This window comes from Pundamilia nyererei, unplaced genomic scaffold, assembly GCF_000239375.1.
Source record: "Pundamilia nyererei isolate P.nyererei 1_Seehausen unplaced genomic scaffold, PunNye1.0 scaffold00103, whole genome shotgun sequence".
Lineage (NCBI taxonomy): Eukaryota > Metazoa > Chordata > Actinopteri > Cichliformes > Cichlidae > Pundamilia > Pundamilia nyererei.
Window position 1 is genome coordinate 1,866,419 of NW_005187504.1, and position 19,163 is coordinate 1,885,581.

General features: G+C 40.4%; 1 protein-coding gene across 1 annotated transcript in view; it reads right to left on the reverse strand.

Moving 5' to 3' along the window:
* LOC102215855 (rho GTPase-activating protein 12-like) overlaps positions 1-19,163 on the reverse strand; it is a 59,470-nt gene that overhangs the window by 2,833 nt on the left and 37,474 nt on the right. Inside the window, exons 3-16 of the mRNA XM_013912827.1 lie at positions 11,770-12,036; positions 9,852-10,001; positions 9,397-9,477; positions 8,979-9,107; positions 8,764-8,826; positions 8,264-8,338; positions 7,599-7,660; positions 5,017-5,098; positions 2,765-2,866; positions 1,808-1,906; positions 1,216-1,318; positions 746-865; positions 224-322; positions 6-31 (exon numbers count right to left, since the gene is read on the reverse strand). Coding sequence (XP_013768281.1) covers positions 6-31; positions 224-322; positions 746-865; positions 1,216-1,318; positions 1,808-1,906; positions 2,765-2,866; positions 5,017-5,098; positions 7,599-7,660; positions 8,264-8,338; positions 8,764-8,826; positions 8,979-9,107; positions 9,397-9,477; positions 9,852-10,001; positions 11,770-12,036 — 1,458 coding nt within the window. The remainder of the gene's footprint in view (positions 1-5; positions 32-223; positions 323-745; positions 866-1,215; positions 1,319-1,807; positions 1,907-2,764; positions 2,867-5,016; positions 5,099-7,598; positions 7,661-8,263; positions 8,339-8,763; positions 8,827-8,978; positions 9,108-9,396; positions 9,478-9,851; positions 10,002-11,769; positions 12,037-19,163) is intronic.

Here is a 19,163-nt window from a genome sequence, read left to right on the forward strand (position 1 = left end):
CTAACTCTGTACAGCCCGTCTACCGACAGACCTGCAGGGATCAACACCAGTTTATCAATATCTGTAAATTAACCTTAAAGTCTGAGTAGCAGAAAAGCACAATCAGCTAAAAGGAGACCACAGTCGCACCTTATTTCAGTAGGCAGTAAACCTCACCTTTCTTTTATGACAGGGAGGAAAACAGAGAGTAGAATGATTTTCTCTTAACAGCAAAGTTACTCACCGTTGTTCTCCACATTGTCAATGCACATTTTGACAAAGTTCGGCACCGTGGTGTTCTCCCTTTGACACAAACTGGAAAGAGCACAGCCAAACACCTGATCTGGAGACAGAAAATAAAGAACGGTCATAAAACAGACCAAACACACTAGTTTGCTTTCAGATCTCAACATTAGACCTCTGGTACTTCAGTGCTTTTAGTTTTTATTAGAGGTTAAGGTACAGAAGGCGAAAACGAATCATAAATTCCTGATTTATGTGTGAAAACTGGACTCTGATGTCTTAAGCCAAAAGTCTTAAAAGTAAAATAAATAACAAGGAACACACCAAAGCTCACGTGATGCATCCAAATGTACAGCTCTAACCTTAAACGGCAAGCGGTGGTTAAAAAAAAAAGCACTGATGTGTGCTTCTTTACTGCTGTCATCACATTTCCAAACCTTTGCTGCTTGTAACATCTTTTCAACTTTCCACAGAAGAAATGAAACCGAAAACATTTCGAGTGTTGCTGTTGTTTCTTTGGCACCTTTAATGTATCCCTTGTCCTTGACGGTCTGAAGGGTGGGACGGCCGGTCAGGAGCTTCTTCAGCTTGTGCCTGGTCTTCTTGTGCTCGGCGGAGTCCATGCTGGTTGAGGGCTTCATGGCTGTGGAGGAGACACGAGACAGGACGGTGTTATCCACCATTCGTCTCAGCACGCTGATCGCCATGATGTTTTGGAGGAGTGAAACTGATAAGCTATTGTTTTATAGGGTAAGGAGGGCAGATGAGGTTGCTGAGGCCTTTGACCAAATAGGCTTGTTGTTGTACTTTGTGCTTTCACTCATGTATCCCTTCTGCTCTTTGTTAGAGGAGTCATGCACGTTAGTCATTTACTGCTACTGTAAATATTTGGCATGTGATGATTTGTGGCTACTTTCAGTCATTTTTAGTCACGTTTTATTTCTCGAATCACACCCTGAATGAATGAATCCCACCATTTAACAGCATGCACACCTTTGGCTTTCTTGGAGTCTCTGCGGTCTTTCTCTTTGTCATGTTTCTCCGCACCAGGCGACTCGGGCATGTCCGCCTCTATGGGGTCATCAGACTCACTGGCCTAATACACACAGAAAAAAAAATACACGCACAAGGAAATAAGATACAACCGCTTGTAAAAGTCTCAAAAGGTGCTCTTTGGCCTCTGGAAAGAAAACAATAAACTCTCTATCTTCTCAGTTTAATTTTCACGCTACTCTGCTTTTATGTAGCTTTGAAGTGTTTATTTCCCTTACAGTTGCTGGTTGTAGGTTTTCCATAAATGTGAAATTGCGTTTCATTCAGACCATAAAACCTATTGTTGGTTAACGTTTTCCCTCAGTGGGTAAAAATGAGCAGCTGCTGTTTAGTTTGTGCTCAGAGCAAAAAGGTAACTGCGACACAGCAGTCCTCTTTGTTTCTCTTATCAGTCACCCGCACAATGTCAAACCCGGACGTATTCCTTCATGCTGAACCACAAATCTTCTCACTGCAGATGATTTAAAATGGACTTTATTCTGTTTGAAACAGATGGAAACTATATTGACAGAGTGAAGGTGTTGCTGCTCACATGGTTGCTGATGGTGTCCTGCAGCGCCTTGAACCAATCGTTGACGATGCTGTCGTTTTCTGACTGGATCAGCAGGTCTGTTCCCTGACGAGTCTTCAGCTGCAGAGAGGCACAAATCATTTTTCTCATAAACATTTTGAGTTTGTGAGTGCAGCACTGACTACTGATTAAAATCACAAAACATCCGAATCCACCAGAGCGATAGTTTATTCTCTAAACATTTTACAATAACTGCTGGATGTCCTGCATATAAGAAATTGTGAGACCCACCAGAGAAGCTTAAACCAGGAAAAACCTGTTGTACTTCATAACTGAGAAATATTAACATCACTCAATGCTTTCTCCACCTGAATATGAAACATTTACTTCAATCAAGCAAGCCGTCATAATCTGCAGTAACATACATGTTACTGTTTCAGTAACTGGCTGTGTTTGTTTTGTCATTTATGTATTTAGATGCTTTAGCAACTCACTGGGGACAGCAGAGGAAAATCATAAAACAAATTATAGCCAAATCTTGCACATTTACATGGCACACCCAAGCACTAATGTTAAACAACATGCACAATCCCTTTTTGATACAATAAACAGAAATAAAAGCTCAGGAGTAAGTGCTGGATTTTTTTGTTTGTGATGGCTTTTTGTTCCTTTCTCATGTTTTCAACGTTTGTTCATAAAGTAAAAAATGTGTTTATTTCATCTGTAAATAACGCTACTAACTTTCTCATGTTTAAAAGAAATTACAATTTCGATTTCAACGCTGTAGCTTTTTCAATAGTTGAAGTTCTTTAAAATGTTTGCACAGATGTATAATATGACAGAGGCGAACAAGAGATTTTGGTCTACAGTTAATAGATTTTATTTTGATTCTGAATAAAAAATGATATGTAAAAACAGTGACGCCTCATAAAAAGCGATAAAAGCAAAAGACTGGATGTTATTTAAGATCTCCCTCACCTCTATAACGTGCTTCTTGCTGGACTTGTCTTTGGAAGCCCATTCCACTGAGCCGCCCTTCAGATCCACTGTGATTTCTGGTTTCGACTGACCGCCTCCAAACTGGACAGAGACAGAAAAACAATCATATTAACAAACAGAGGGCCTGCTTATATACAGGGGTCTCCTTTTTCTTTGATTGTTGAACCATGCAACAGCTCACATCAAAGAAAAGAAAAAGTCAAATGATAATGGTGCGCACGTCAGTCAAGTTTCTGCCCCAACTGTAAAATTTTCTTAGCTTTTAAAGTGTGAGGAAGAAAACAGAAGAATAGTTTCAGTCGAGGCCAAACACTTAATGGTGAATATGAATGGAGAGTTGTACTACTTGTATTTTCAGCTTTTTCCTTGCAAGTGTATTAGATGTGGTCGTCCTAGTTGCCTACTCAGTGCTCTGCTGCCTAATTTACTGCTGAAAACAAAGGCTTAAATATGAACTTCCCTTCAAAGGAAGACAAGAAATAACATTTAAAATGTCCAACTGCCTTTACGATAGAGTAAAGTGCCCATCACCACCTAAATCAGTACTAGGGACTCAATGTAATTGCACACACTTTGCTTCAGTATTTCCTTTTCTTGGCACACCAGGTGTCTTCACCCTTCAGCCAATTGGCTGACGAGACTGATGACTTTTTGATAGTAGAGTTTAAAAAAAAAAAAAAAAAAAAATCAAAACAATAAGAAAAACAAACAAACAAAAAAAACATGCATTTGATCCAAATTCACATGCATATAAAACGTAACTCCAGTGATTGATCTGTAGTCTTCCTGTGTGCTAAACAAAAACAAAAAAAATGACAAAATCCACCTGTAGCACTCGTTTCACATCAGGAGCTCATAAACCAAAGGCAGTCCAGAAAAGATTGGTTTGCACAAGTACATCTAAAACTCAAGGTAATCCTGCTTGTGTGAGAAATCAATAATTGTGCTGCCCTGCAGATCTCCATCCCAGTTTTCCATTTCTAACCAAACAACTCTATGATTAAATTAAATCTACATCCTGTTTGTCAACTCAAACAGTAAAAATACATCAAGTCAACCCAGAGATTAGCAAGTAATGACAGCAATATCGTCCCTTTCTTTGAGTCATGCCAGTGAATATTAGTCAGAGCATGACAGACAGCAGGAAGATGGCATGCAGAGAAGTAGGAAGAGTTGGAAGCACGCATAAGGAAGGAGGAAGAACATACAGAGGAGGCTCGGTTGAGCCTTGAGCAGCCAAAGGAGACATCAGGTTGTTTCTTAGCTGACGGCCTCCAGTTACTCAACAGTGACAGGAGCAATTCAGGGAAGTAGCCGCTCTGATAGTATGGCTGAACAGAGGGATGGAGGGAGGAATGAAAGAAAAGGATGATGGGAGGATGAGGCCAAAGGTAAAGAGATGGAGGCATAGAAAGAAAAGGACACATACAGAAGAGAGAATATTCAACTCCCCCTCAGTGACCTAACAAACAGCCTGAAAAATGTTGTGCAAATTTTGAAGAGATGGGGTTTATATAATAACCCCAGATGCAGGGGAATAAGTACAGAATACAGATTATGAAGCAACACTTGACAACAAGGAGAAAAGATGAACCTAAATGTTAACAGGAGCCATGCTTAATTAATTCAGAAGTTTAACCCGTCACAGAGTTTCTTAACCACCAGCTAACTATATCCAACAGGTAAGGGAACAGTTAGCAGCCAGGCTGCCCTTGAGACTGAGATAACAGAAACCAGATAGTCATCCAATTCAAAAGCTTAAATGCACACAGTGTTTCTTAACACTCCTACATCTGCCCTTCAGATCAAAGGAACTGACCTGCACTATAAATAAGCAGAACGACCTTTCCACTGAGACTGACCTTTTTCAGGCCTCACTGAGTGAGTGAGACTTCACCAAAAGGAGAAGTTACCTCCAAAATATTCCCTAATGTATGAAGTTATGGACTGTGTTAACAAAGCTGCAATCAAAATTGAACTGTACATAATGAAAAGGATACTGCTGGGCATACGTCTAATCATGAAAGTCGGTGTTCGATACAGGCTGTGTCAGAAGCGTAAGAAAGTGAACTCAGATGACAAAGTCCCTGAAGGAGGTCTTTCAATACAACAGAGCAGCAGAGCCACATTAGTAACTCTTTTCAATGGCCTTTAATGTTCACAAAACAGTGTGTGGCTCTGTTTTGATACGAAACGACAGCTTTTAATGGCAGCAAGTTTCTATCACTCACCCAGCTAGTTCCACCTCCCTGTCCTTTGGCAAACAGGAGTGTTGAACCTTGGAGGACGGTCCAGGAAGAAGTCCAGTTCTTCCTGTAATGGATGTAAATAATAATAATAATAATAGTAACAAAAACAACATACTTCATGTACTTAAAACAAGTGCTGAGATTAGAGACAACTACATCATGTACATGCAAGACAGAAAAGAATTGGAGAAACATTCACGGGATCGTTTCTATTGTTAATTTACTGAGAGTACTTAACTGCCTCCTTTTTTGTTTTTCAATCTTTTTGTCCTCCACTCATCCGACAGGGTAAAAGACTGACATAGTCACTTTAACATCACCCACAAGTTTATGAAGTCTAGTTTTAAAGTCTTAAGATAAGCATCGTTGCCATCAGCATCGCCGTCTTGCTTTTGAAGCGAATGTGATGAACAAGGGGTGGGTCTAACTGTGAAGCTCTGGCCAGTGACTTGCCCATCAGAAACCAAATAGTATAACCTGGATACATCCTTTCTGACCCTTAGAATGACCAGCATGTACCAAACAGACTTCAGTATGACCTGAGAGGAGTGACTGAGGACATTAACTCATCTGGAAAATGTTTACTGAGGTGAAATGTATGAGCCGATTTCTCGTATACTTCGATAGGATCTTAAGTCTTTTTGCAGCCTTTTATTAGCTATCCTCCTTGTGGCTAATAAAAAGAATGCAAGTTCAGGTTCTTCTACATTTGCTTCACTTTTCATAGAAAGAAGCTACGTCCATTTACTTTATTTATTTTTCTAATGTCGTCTATAGCCTGTATTTCAACTGGTGTAACAAAATAATTTCCAAAATATTGGAAAAACAGTATCGTGTGTCATGCTGCATTGTTTGGAATTTATAAAGAAAAAAGTAATGACAGCATGCATCAATCTTTAAGTTTATCATTACAAAGAAACCCTAATGTGGTAAATAAAAGAAAAAAACAAAACATCTGCATGGGCTAAACACATTACATCAGCGTCGCATAGCAGGCTGTGATACTCATACTCATATGGGAAGAAGTTCAAAAAAGCTTCTAAGATAGACTACCATGCCCTGGATGACTCAGAACCTACACAGACACGCTGTGAAATATTTGACAGTAAAGAGATGTCCTAGCAGCAGCATGGTGTCCAGAGACTACAGAACGTCAAACATTCAATAATGATGGGCAAAATACCTCTGCTGAGCAGGTAGGTCCTTTATTCAACTTCCTCTCACAAAAAGCGAGAGCAAAGGATACCGCTGACTGACATTACAGGGTTGGTAAATACTTTCAAGGGTTACCTAGGCAACTGGAGTCTGACCAACCATCAGCCACAAAGTACTACATAAGTTAATTGTTTCCAGTGTGGACCCCTCTTTGAGAAAGCAGATTAATTTGGACAAATTGTGGCCTATTTTTTAACAACACAATGATTCCTGGTGCAACTTACAGGGAAATGTGCAAAAAAGCTTTTATTATTATTTTTTAAATCATGAGGGGACTAGCCTAATAAGAGAGACCCTCTGCTGTGCTGATAATAATACTGAGACAGTATTACTCACTGGGGTTGGATTTTCTCTATAGTTCGATTGTCCTATCATCCCCCTGCGGCACTGCTGCCATGGCGGCAAAGAAGGTTAACCTTCACCTAATAAGAGTAGTGATATCCAACCTCCATAATGCACAACGTGTAAGCGACAAACAGGAGCGCCGGGTGTTATGAAACATTTACACACTGACAATGTACAATGTTGACTGATTTGGCTGACCACGATTATTTGATGTAGTGGCAGAGATATCAGCTGAAGAGCTAAAATGGTGTTAAGTCACAACATTAGCTGGTTCTGTAGTTTAGTTCTACTAAATAATTCAGTTTTTTTCACTGTGTAAAACATTTCACTTGTCTCTCCTACAGTCTTCATTGCACCATTATCACACACAGCAAAGTCGTTCACCAACAAAAATAAAGAAGACGAGTTAAACGAGTACCTCTGCAAATACATTGTCGCCTGAAGCTCCATTTAAAAAGCAAATAAATAAATCCAATAGTCATAAATAGGCAGCAGCTTTTTCACACACACTAAAGGACTGAAAAGTCCAGGTACGAACCTGTAAGCCCACCTGAGCTACAGGGGTGGCTGTAGCTCAGGTGGGTCAGATCAGCCACTAACCAGAAGGTCGGTGGTTGGATCCCAGGCTGCTCCTTGCCTGCATGCCAAATATCCATGGGCAAGATACTAACCCCATGTTGCAATCCATCGGAGTGTGAATATGTATGAATGTTACTTAGAAAGCACCTAGAAAAATGTGCTGGTGTGAATGCACAAGTTGTGTAAAGCGCTTTGAGTGCTCAGAAGAGTAGAAAAGCACTATACAAGAACCAGTCCATTTACCATTTGTGTCACAAATGTTGGTTATATGTGGAGACATGACCTGAAACTATGGCGAGGCAGCTTCAGTTTATTTTTAATCTCATATATTGAAATTCTTTTATGGGTAATGGAGAAATTGACTGGCAAACTCATCAATCCCTTTAACCATAATATTAATCATCATGCTACTTACTACTACTTACCGCACTTTCTTGCCATTTTCAGTGATCTTTGTCACATTCAGAATTCCACATTTTTCAGATGGCTGCAGAGGGGGAAAAAATTAATACACAGTTTTAACATTGATTAATTTTGATAATTCCCACAAAAAGAGACAGAGAGAGATGCTGTTTAATCTTGGTTGCTACTGCTGTATAAAAACACCACCGCCACCACCAAACATCCCACCACCAGAATAATAACAGCCTTTAGCTTGTAGGCAAAAAATCCAAAAATCTACTATACCACTTTTCTGAAAGGCAGAATTGAATGAATGAAAATGTATTAGAACAAACTAACGTTAAAACTACTTGTGCAACATTCAGACAAACACGGTGATTTTTGGTGAATTAACCAACCCAGAGAAACAATTTCTGACAATATAAAAACTTCTGTGTGCTTAACCAAGGTCAAGAAATGCTTTTATAATCCACAGTGCTGCTTATTAACAGGATTTCCTACACAGGTTTAAGGTATTTGTTCAATTGGACTTTAGTTTTCCTTCAGGATGTTGGGCTTCTTTTATTTAACTGGGACAAAGACCTGTGCAGGAAACCTGCCATACAACATGTGTCACCATCCAACAATCTGAGACCACGTTAAATCCCTGCAGGAGGTGAAGAAGGTGAGGTTAGTGGTGAGTACTAACAGAGGCGGGGGGCTTGGGAGACGAAGGGCAGGAGTCAGAGTCAGGAGAGGGGGGCTTGAGACCCAAAGGAGCGTCCTAGTCAGGAGACAGGGATGAAAAAAAGAAACAATGTCAAATGGGCTAACAAAAGAAGGTTAATGAGAATATGATGCAAGGTTAAGGAGACACGGACAACTGAAAGAGGGTGATGGTAATTAGCAGTGAGATTATAATGTGTGTCTAGTACCTGTGTGTTTTCCAGGAGACACAAAAGGATTATTAATTAAGATGTGGATGCAACTACAGTTTCTATGAGGTTTCATGCAGCTATAACTACTTCATGTTCAGGCTAATCAGTACATTTTAAAGACAATCATCCAACATTGCTGCAAAAGTCCAGTTTGTGATTAATGCAAATTATTTAAATTAAAAATAAAATCAACTGAGAGTTAGAAAGGAGGTTTAATAATCACTCCGGTTGTGCGATTACGGTCATGCAGGCTGAAGGAACAAACACTGACTTGGTGTTTGTATGGATGTGGGCGTGCAGAGCCTGTTCGGAAACGCCTGGTTTTTAACAGCCGCTGCAAAGCAATCAGTCTACAACTGAAAATCTTAACTCAACAAATATCTCGGTCTATTTTTAAATCCAGGTGCAGCAGGAAACCTTAAGGATAAGTAAGGTGCATGAGGCTAATAGTACAATTTGACAATTTGTTGTATAGGGGTGTCAGACCTTGTCAGCTGGGTCCTGGACGTAGGCGCTATGTCTCCACTTGGTCAGGACGATGGGCTCCACATTTCTTCTGTCTAGACTGCGGGTCTTTGGAGCATCCCCAGAGGGTTGGGGAGGGGAGTGGTTGTACTTCATTGAAGAAACAAAGAATTGCATGACTTCAGTATACCCATAAAACCATTTTTTCCTTAACAAAAGAAAAAAAAAAAGCCCTTGCAATAATATATTAAATTATTAGGTGCAGTAGAGATGTCGCAAGTATTCTCTAGTTATCGCTTGTCGCATTGAAGTATGAAGCTTTACCGCCCCATCACGTGTGGTCCATCCTGTGCGGTTGTGCAGCACGTACACTGTGCTCACCTGTACGACAGGTCAGTACGCCATTAATTCTCATCGCTCGACTGTTTTAGCGTCTCACCTTCGGCAGCTCCCATTCTGACCTGGAGCCGTCTGCACTGTAGTAATAAGGTCTTCCCTGGTCATCAACGTGCTTTAACCACTGAGCAGACACACCGGAGAAAAATCATTCAGTGGTTTGAATCCTAAAAATGTATTTTATTTATATATTAATTTTCAGCCTTCTGTTATATTGTCTTGATTAAGATTTTATTAATTTAATTTCTGAGTAGATTTGACCTAATTGGGTTTCCTTTTAGTTACACATAAAAGCCATTAAAACAAATTATGACAATAAGAAAATAATAGGTAAAAGTGTGTATAGTTTGGTATCATCATAGTTTCCTTGTTAACAGGAAACATTTGTGCTGTGCCCCCCAAGCAGAACTTTCCTGCAAATCAAATCAAAACCTGCTCCCACGTGCAGTCCCAGAAACCCCCAGCAGTAAAAACAGATTGGAGCGGAGCAGCCGGTACCTTCTCGTTAGTATAGTCACTGACGTACAGCGTGTGACCGTACTCGTCCATCTCCTCCGACCAACCACGTGGCGGTGAGCCATATTGGCTGTCTGACTGGCTAGAGTAGGTAGAGTAGGTACTGAAGCAGGTGTCCTCCGATGACAGAGGCTGCAGTCGACCAATAGAAAGCGAGAGAAAGGGGAGGAAAGACGGCGAGAGCGAGAGAGGGGTGGTCTGCCATTTGTTTAAAAAGAGAAAGAGACAGGAGAGGGCAAATTTCACCACAGCGTTGGAGAGAAGAAAAGACAGTCATGCACCCAGAAACAATAAATCATCAGTAAAACACCCAACACCAGTTTGATTCAGTACAGAGACCCAGAAACGTCAACAGAGTGCTAAAAATGTTCTTGCTTGATTTTGGCCAGTGATGAAGGCAGCTCCCGCACTGTGGCACAGAACAGATGAGGGGACAGTGCCTGCTTTGGGCCTGTAGGTGGCAGTGTGGTGCAGTCATTTAATGAAACAGAGGCTGAGTCAGTATTAGAGATGACTCAGGGGTATGTGGTAAGTCACTAGCGCGTGTGTGTATGTGTGTGAGCTGATTATAAAAATAGTCATTCACTGTTGATCAGCTGTAGTCATCTCATTTGAACTGAAATACAGCATTGTGGACTTTTACTCATAGCTTTTCGAGGACAAATCATTCTGTTGTTGCGTCAGAAAGAAAACAAGAACTTTCATTATCTCCGAGATATATTCTGTCTGATAATCCAAATCTCCCAAAACAATCTGGCGGGGCTGAAAGAGCAATTCTGCAGTTGCCTCCGTCTGTCTACGCGTATAGCAATGTGAGTGAGAAGACAGCCACAATATGTGATGAAGTACTGCCACGGCATATTTGTTTTCAGTTTAATATTTGTCTCTGACTCATGCTTTGACGCTGGGTGAGTATATATGAACAACTTCTGTGTACAAGCGGGTTTATGTAACTGTGTGCTTGTGAGAACCAGTTTGACTTTGCCAACATTTTTGCAACATCAGGTGATTAATGGCTCACCTGTTCGAAGGTTTAACAGTAACATTTCCGAGTTCATGTTGTTATAAAAATTGATGCGATAACAATTGGGACTTAATTTAGATTAAAGGATTTAATAAAATATAAACTTTGTCAGAAGAGCTGTATAAAGGCTGGCTGCACCTGCTTTATTTTAATGCTTATTTAAAAGGGACAGTACATATTAATTATGCAGTGATTGATCAGAGGCTGACATGTATGGCAAAAAAAGGAAAAGGACCAGACCCTTTATGATCTCTACTTCTCAGATTCTTACAGCCTGCATTTTTACCTGACTTGTAGACTGCTGTCTACTATGTTTCTGCTGATTTTCAAGATAAAAATACCTAAAATGAAAAAAGTATTTGATTTCTGTAATGTTTGTAACAGCTATCTAAAGCATCTTTCCAGTACCAATGATGTGATGGGCAGTATCACGTCACTTTTATGTGCTCTTGCTGGGTGTTAAACAATTTGAACTTGCTCCAAACATTTTGATCATCTTACAGGCTTACTCATAGTCCAAGCAGCAGCTTATATTTCTATTTGTTACTGTTTACCAAAATATCTATGGTTACCAAAGTGTCATATATTGCATTTGCAAATCAGACTGTATTCAATGAAACTGCTACACATTTCACAGCAACACAACTCATTATTAAAATGTATTGTTATCCATCATTTCACATATTAAGCATCTAAAATGATATATCAGTCTAATGTTATGTTTTCATATTTATTCACGAGGCTATGTCACTGCTTGTTAAAACTCAAAGTAATGCATCTTGATACTAGGGCACATGGCTCAGGAAAAGGCAACCCAAAAGTGTTGCCAATGCTCGCGATACTTCACGAACCTCCACTACGGTAAATTGCGTTTACCTCTGAGCTCTCTCCGGTGCTGTGGCTCTCTCCTTGCAAGTTTCTGGTGCTATTGTCCCTGGTTCGAGGTGGCTTCCAGGTCCTCTCCTGGGTGGCGCGATTGTAGTAGAAGTGCCTACCATTCTGGTCCTTATGGGTCTCCCAGTCTCCAACCACATGGAGCGGGGAGCCAGAGGGCAGAGGGGGCTGGGTAGACTGGGTGATCTTCAGTTCCTGGAGGTTGCTGTAGACAGGTGACTCGGGGCGGCCCTGGCCAGAAGACACAGTCTAAGGAAGGGAAAAAAGAAAGAGGGAACTGTGATTCATCTGTGACCGGATGTAAGTCTGTTACATAAAAGTTCCTGGACAGTAAGTGAAGGGGCATGATGTAAAATATTCACAGCTTTCAGGCTGTAAATCACCAGCTGCACGCACAAGCTGGTAGACATTTTCATTTGAAACATTTTAGAACGGCACGTACATCAAACAGCTCACCCCCACACTCCATTCCTACAGAGTTTCAAATGAAGTCAATCATTTAATCTTCACAGTAGGTTTGAGGTTTACTCTACTCTCTCAGCTGCACTGGAGCATTGAGTAACTGACTAAAGTCAGAGAGAAATTACAAGCTCTACTTCAAGGCTTTGTGAGCCGTGGAGGAGCAGATCATTGATTGAACTTGGAGAAGGACAAGGGAAGGAAGTTGCTGCTGATTATACAACCGGGAGTGGCAATAACCCATGTCAGGTAGAAAAGAGGAAGTTAAACTAGCTCAAGATGCATCCTAAACACTGGGATGAGAGTTTGTCCAACCTCATCTGAACAACTCTGAACACAGAAAAGGACTGTTACTGGTTACTGGCAAACCCTAATGTGTTGATTAACATTTTTACTTAAAAACTAACAGGATAACTGCTAACGATAAGAATTCCTTTTTAACTTGCATTGTCCCCCCCCGTACACATTGAGAAGAAGAAGTTTCTGCAGACAGTGAAAAATGATACTGGCTGGACTGAGCTATTCAAGTTCACAAGGAAAATATGAGTTACGTTTCAGATCCTGTTTTAATTTCAACATGCAGCAATCTGGTCTTGATACTTAAACACTTACAAAAATGTTCCTGTATAACAAGCTGGAAAACCTGACCAACCATGACTCAAATGTTTTTAAGGGTGAGTCTGTAACCGTCACTTTAACCAGTGGCAAACATGATTACAACTCTAACCTCCTAAGAACGTAAAATATGGTGATATTCAAGTGCCATGTGAACAAGAGAGCTCCTGTTCAGTCAAAGAAGAACATTTCTATTGCTGTGTAGTACAGCTCTGCTCTAATGACAGAGCATCCTTTAAAACCCAGATGAACCAGTGATCCAGTCAATGGGCTTCTTGTCATGATTATTTCATGTTGGCATTACAAAGAAGGAGCGCGGCTGCAGAGCGACAGGGCAGAGAGAGGCATGAATAATGCCAGTGCCCTGAGGCCTCCCAACGTTGGCTCTGTGATGTTTTTATTGCATGGGAATCAATGGGGATGAAATATGCAGGAGCCAAGCAAACAGCTGGAGGTACCAAGGAGAACTTGATATTCCGTAGAAGTGCTAGCTGTTCAATACAGTATCACAGGACCACAATATACATACTGTATCTTATTATATAATTAAAACAGTTTCATCCCTCTATTTGTGAAAACATTTCACAGAAGTCCAAACTTTCTTTAAAAGTTTCTGACCACGCGGGTTATCAAGCAAAGCTCTAGATTTCAAAGTTACAGCCAGCATTCACTAGAAAGCTTCTGCAATGCTGAGCAAATTTCCACCCATTAATTAAAATGCACGACAAATTACCTCCAGTGGTTGACAAATAGTAAATACGTCATCCTCTTCATGGACTGAAATGGCTCGCGAAAAACGTTTCATCAAACGGATCACTGCCATCGTCCCTGTTTAGTATTTTGAGTGATTTGATTGAAGCTGCCAGTCTGCTTTACTGCATGCAGCGTGCAACACTGGTGACTGTTCTGTGGTCTTCCTGCATAATGCTGCACAAACATGTGATTTAGTGCATGGATCTGTCAAAGGGGAAGTCCTGGTAGTCAATCGACCGTTAAAAAGCCACAGAGGTGGTCGCCCACTCCAGTTTTGGCCACGAAAAACACAGTTTCCTCAAGGCTGCTCGGAAATTTAAGCTTAAGTGGAAAAAAAGACAACTCTGCGAATTCAACAAAGCAGTGTTGTTTTGTTTTTTTCTACTAGCAGTACAGCAACAAGCCACATGCGATCCATGCATGTAATGTAGGTAAAAAAGGCTATTTTCCTTGATACACAGCAACTATCATGTCTCAGTGCCTTAAGTGCATTTACTTTGTTTCATTTGTTTAATTGAAGCTGGATCAAACGTTAGCTTCACTGCACTTTGGCAGGCCAGAGTCTTCTTTGTTGTTATAAGCTTTTGCAATCGAACGAAGGAGGATATTTAGATGATGGTGATTTTTGTCATTTCTGATTATATGTGATATACATCCACATCCTTTTACTGCTATTACCTTCATGTAAATGACAATATGCGTGTAACACTCTACATACTCCATCAAATCTGTGCAGGACAAGTAGACACTTTGTGTATTACTGCCAGACCAAAGGGTTGTATTTTTTAAAAGAGATGAGAAGTTCTAATGAAACAGAAAACAAGAGTTTGTTTTTGTATCAATTCTGTAAAAACACAAGAATAAAAATCCCCTTCATGCTTGTACCAATCTGAGCATCTCAGGAGTACAGAAAAGAACAACATGCTTATCACCAAAGCTGTATATGCTCTATCAAATAGACCCCTATTATGTAACTAAAGTCTTTACTGCCAGGTTGGCTCATTAAAAATGCACAGGGAGTCTCTTAACTCTGTTAAAGCAGCAGTATATCCCTGAGCAGCTGGTGCCGGACATCTGGTGTTATCAGACTGACCAGCTAATCAATACGGAGCTCTGAAGCCACTGAACATTAAGAGGTTGACCTCTCAGTATGAGGAAGCTGCTCTCTTTGTCAGTACACTGTGCTTTAAGTACAGGTTGCAATGGAGTCAGGTGTCAGCACCTACGCACATTTTCTGCACAGGGATTCCTGCAGTGAAATATCCGAAATAAAGCACTCGCTGTGACATTTTTATGAAGCATAAAATTAGGAGGTTGTGTATTTATGAGTAACCCTAGTGTTTAAAGTGCCATCTTATAATACAGACAATAAGAGGAGAGCTTGTATAATGCATCCGATGCAGCTCAATGGGTGAACAGCTGATTAAGTTTGCTTTGCCACAATAAATCTGAGCCACTTGCGAGTCAATGCCAGGAACACAGAAACCCTCTACAGTTTACAAGCTGGTAAAAGTGGAAACAAGTGTGGCCTTTGTAGTTATTGCAGGTGGGCTGTGAGAAGTATTTTAGAACAAATGATAAACATTTTTAATGTTTAATTCTTTAATTCTGTCTGAAATGACCATGAACATTTAGGATTAAATAAATTAAAGTAAAACAAAAATAAGGAATCATGGGAAATCAAGCAGGCAAATTAAATTAAGAAGAAAGAACCCATTTTAGTGTGCAGCACTAAAGTTTGCAAATGCTACACTATCAGAAACATTTAACGATGTTTTATGTTCTTCCTTGTGGAGGAAAATCAAATATTTCCCAAAACAAATATTTCCAAATATGACAGTGGTCATTTTCAGAGACGGCACGAACAGAAATCATTAAGAAACCAAACTGTGAGAAGAAAGAGGGCGATCGTGGCTCAAGAGTTGGGAGTTCGCCTTGTAATCGGAAGGTTGCTGGTTCGAGCCCCGGCTTGGACAGTCTCGGTCGTTGTGTCCACCAGTAGGCAATGGGTAAAGTGCCTACTGGTGGTGGTCAGAGGGCCCGGTGGCGCCAGTGTCCGGCAGCCTCGCCTCTGTCAGTGCGCCCCAGGGTGGCTGTGGCTACAATGTAGCTTGCCATCACCAGTGTGTGAATGTGTGTGAATGTATGGGTGAATGACTGGATGTGTAAAGGGACTAGATGTTAGGGACTAGTAAAGCGCTATACAAATACAGGCCATTTACCATTTTACACAGAGCCGATAATTACACAGGCTGACCAAACCACAGTTCCACCAGAAATTAAGTACAACCACAGCACCCGGTGTACAGGCCACAGTCTGAGCCTGAGGGTTCACTACACAGCAGCAGCAGCCAATTAACAGTTCTGATTGCAGCTCAGCATCTTAATTTCCTATTATAGGCCAGAGCACCGCTTAATGGGTGGGGAAACGAAAGGGACTGAGTGATGCTGCCAGTTCTAAATTTACAGTCTTATCAGCACAGCCTGCAGTCTGAATAATAACCACCCGGCCCAGTGTTATTCAGCTCAGAGATAAACCGCATCAGGACCAGGAAAAACAGAAGAACCTAAGACTCCGCTTCAGGCAGTGAATCCATCAGCGCTAACACTGGAGAGAACTGGCTGCAGATGCTGTTTATATTTAGACTCGTCTGCTGAGAGATTCAGAGCAGTGTGTTCATTTTATGCAAAGTTATCCTGGTTCTCATAAATATGGGGTCAACTGTAAAACTGCTCAGCTGCTTTTCAAAAACAAATGTCTGGTTTCTAGTCAAATCATTTCAGCAACACTCTGAAAACAGATCAATGTGCAACATTGTGATACAAACTGATGATTACAGAGATTATATATATATTAGGCCTGCACAATAAATCGAAAATTTATTGTCATCGCGATATCAGCCTGTGCGATGGGCCCATCGCAAAAGATGGCGTAAACTGCGATAATTGGGTACCTTAAAATGTTTACACACGTGCTTTAAAGAATTTACCAATCAAAGAGACAAAGGTTAAGGTCGCACCGTCCTTTAGGTGGCAGCCTGACAACAAAGTTAAACCTAAAGAGACGTAGCAGTATTGCAGGAGGAATAGGAGGCAGAGGTGTGTCTGTCCACGTTTACCTCTTCTATTTGACACAGATGAACCTGCTCTGCCACATACCTGCAGGGATATGGGCCATGCAAACACAAACACACACACAGGTACTTTGATGTGGATCAAGTGTGCGCGCTTGACTAGTGTGCACACATACAAGTGTGCACATGCACAATCATGCCCACAAAAACAAAAATAGACAGGCCGGCCCTTTCCCTCTTCTACTTCCTTGTCCATTCAGTTTTTTAGTTTCACTGGAGGGGTTTTTCACTGCAGTGCTTTACATGGTCATGTTCGGTGGTTACAGTGTATTGCATAATGTAGTTGGAAGGGTTTTATAACATTTCTTTTTGCACTAATGTAGCTGACGGAAGCAGAAAAACTCCCTATTTTTCTTCACATGTGGGATACAGGTTTCATGTTACAATGGAAAGTTCATGTTTTAATCATTTTTTTGATCCAAACAAAAATTACCCAATTACTTTGGGATCAGTGTAGTTACTGGTATACTGGTAAACTTTAATTTATAGCTACATGTGACAGGTGAAACCAGCTAGGAAGCATGACAACACCTGATCGAAACAGGAAGAAAGGAGGCTATGTTAGAGCCGAGCTGATTACATCACAGATACTGCAACGCAGTGAGAACTTTACAGCACGAGCAGTGAACTAAACTTGACATTTTTTCTTCTGTAGGAATAACACAGAAGGAAAGGGAAACAATAAAAAACACAGAGGGAAGGAGCTTGCAATCAAAAATAACATTTAATGTGTCTGGAAAAGTTACAAAGACACCCGGACAAACCCCAGGATTGTAAAACAAATGCTCATTGCAGCTTGATGCCTATTTCAGTGTAGTCTGAGGTAATCTCACCAAATATGACCCAACTGAATAATAAAGAACAGCAAACCATGGACAAACACACAGAAAGGCCTTGAAACACAGGCCCCACCCAAGATAGTTGCGCAACCCAAGAGAAGTGACATTCAACAGGAGAAAAGAGCAGACAATGCAGGGACAAAAAGAGAACAGCCTGAGGTGGGTTCAAGACCTGGGTGAACTCAAAATGCCTTCAGTATGTGGTACAGTTACAATGTTGTTTTTAATCACATGCCAAAAAAACAAAACAAAAAGAAAGTATAAATCTGTACTTTTCCCAGCATGCTACAGGATGTTCATTAATATTATTAAAGTCACTGATTTACAGTTATAACTTCAGATACGCGTTCAGTTCCTACAAATGGTCAATCTTATCCATTTCAACAATACTATCCTACACCTTATAAATATCACATTTACAAATCCATCTTTAACTTAAAAAGGCTTCTTGGTATTTTATTGCAGATAACTGAGCCGTCATCTATATGTCACATTGGTATAAGCAAGGATTGACAAACTTTTATGTACAGTCTCCAAACTCTTCTACCTAAGCTCAGTCTCCTGTCTTTTTCTCAGTGCCACCATCTCCAAGTACACATCATGGCTGGTCTCACCATCAGCTACATTAATAATGTAGGCTTAAAAAAAATTAACAAGTGAAAAATGCTTACTGCAGATTCTTTTATCTTGAGGTAACGTCTCCAAATTACTCATTTCAATTAATTTAACATGATAATAAGAGGGGGAAAAAAAAAAAAAGCTAATACTCACATTTACATAACTGAAACCAGTGAACCTGTGTAGTTTTAAGCATTTTTCCCCAGTGATGTGATTAATTACTAAAACAATGTCAACATTCTGAATCAATTAATTATTTTAAATTATTTATTTATTTTTTAAATATGAGTCCCCACTGGGTTAGGTGCTGGATTTAAAAAATATTACAGGGAAATAAGTGGGAAAAATACCTTGTATAATTAATCAGTCAATTAAGGAAGGCCAACTACTTAAACACAGTCCAATGGATAAGGCTGAACGTTATCCAAATATTGATGCCAATCTTTTCCATAGGGAACTAGGGAAATCTCTACAAGCTGATAAACCAGAGAAATTGTGAACATGTTATTTATTTATTTTTTTCCATCCAATGCAGTAAAGTTCTCACACACATTAATGAGATTCATAAACAGAGGAACAAGTGAGCAGAAACAGGCTTGGTGTTACTCAGGGTCATCTATTCACTCCATGGGCTTGCAGCTGTGCCCACATTAACACATGTGTTCTTCTAATAAAGTCTAAAAATACAATGGGTAATATTTGAAGAGGTGCCTTAGGATAAAGGATGTGGATAGTGTTGTTTTTAAGACTCTGCAGATGCCGATTAATCTTCTAATTTCATGTACCTGACTGGTCACAGCTGATGATGCTAATACTCCAGCACAGCGGTTGGCTGAGAGCTGGAGGGGTCCATTAAGGACAGCTGGCATGTATAAATATTATATATAAAGGTGTGTGTGTGTGTGTGTGTGTGTGTGTGTGTGTGTGTGTGTGTGTGTGTGTGTGTGTGTGTGTGTGT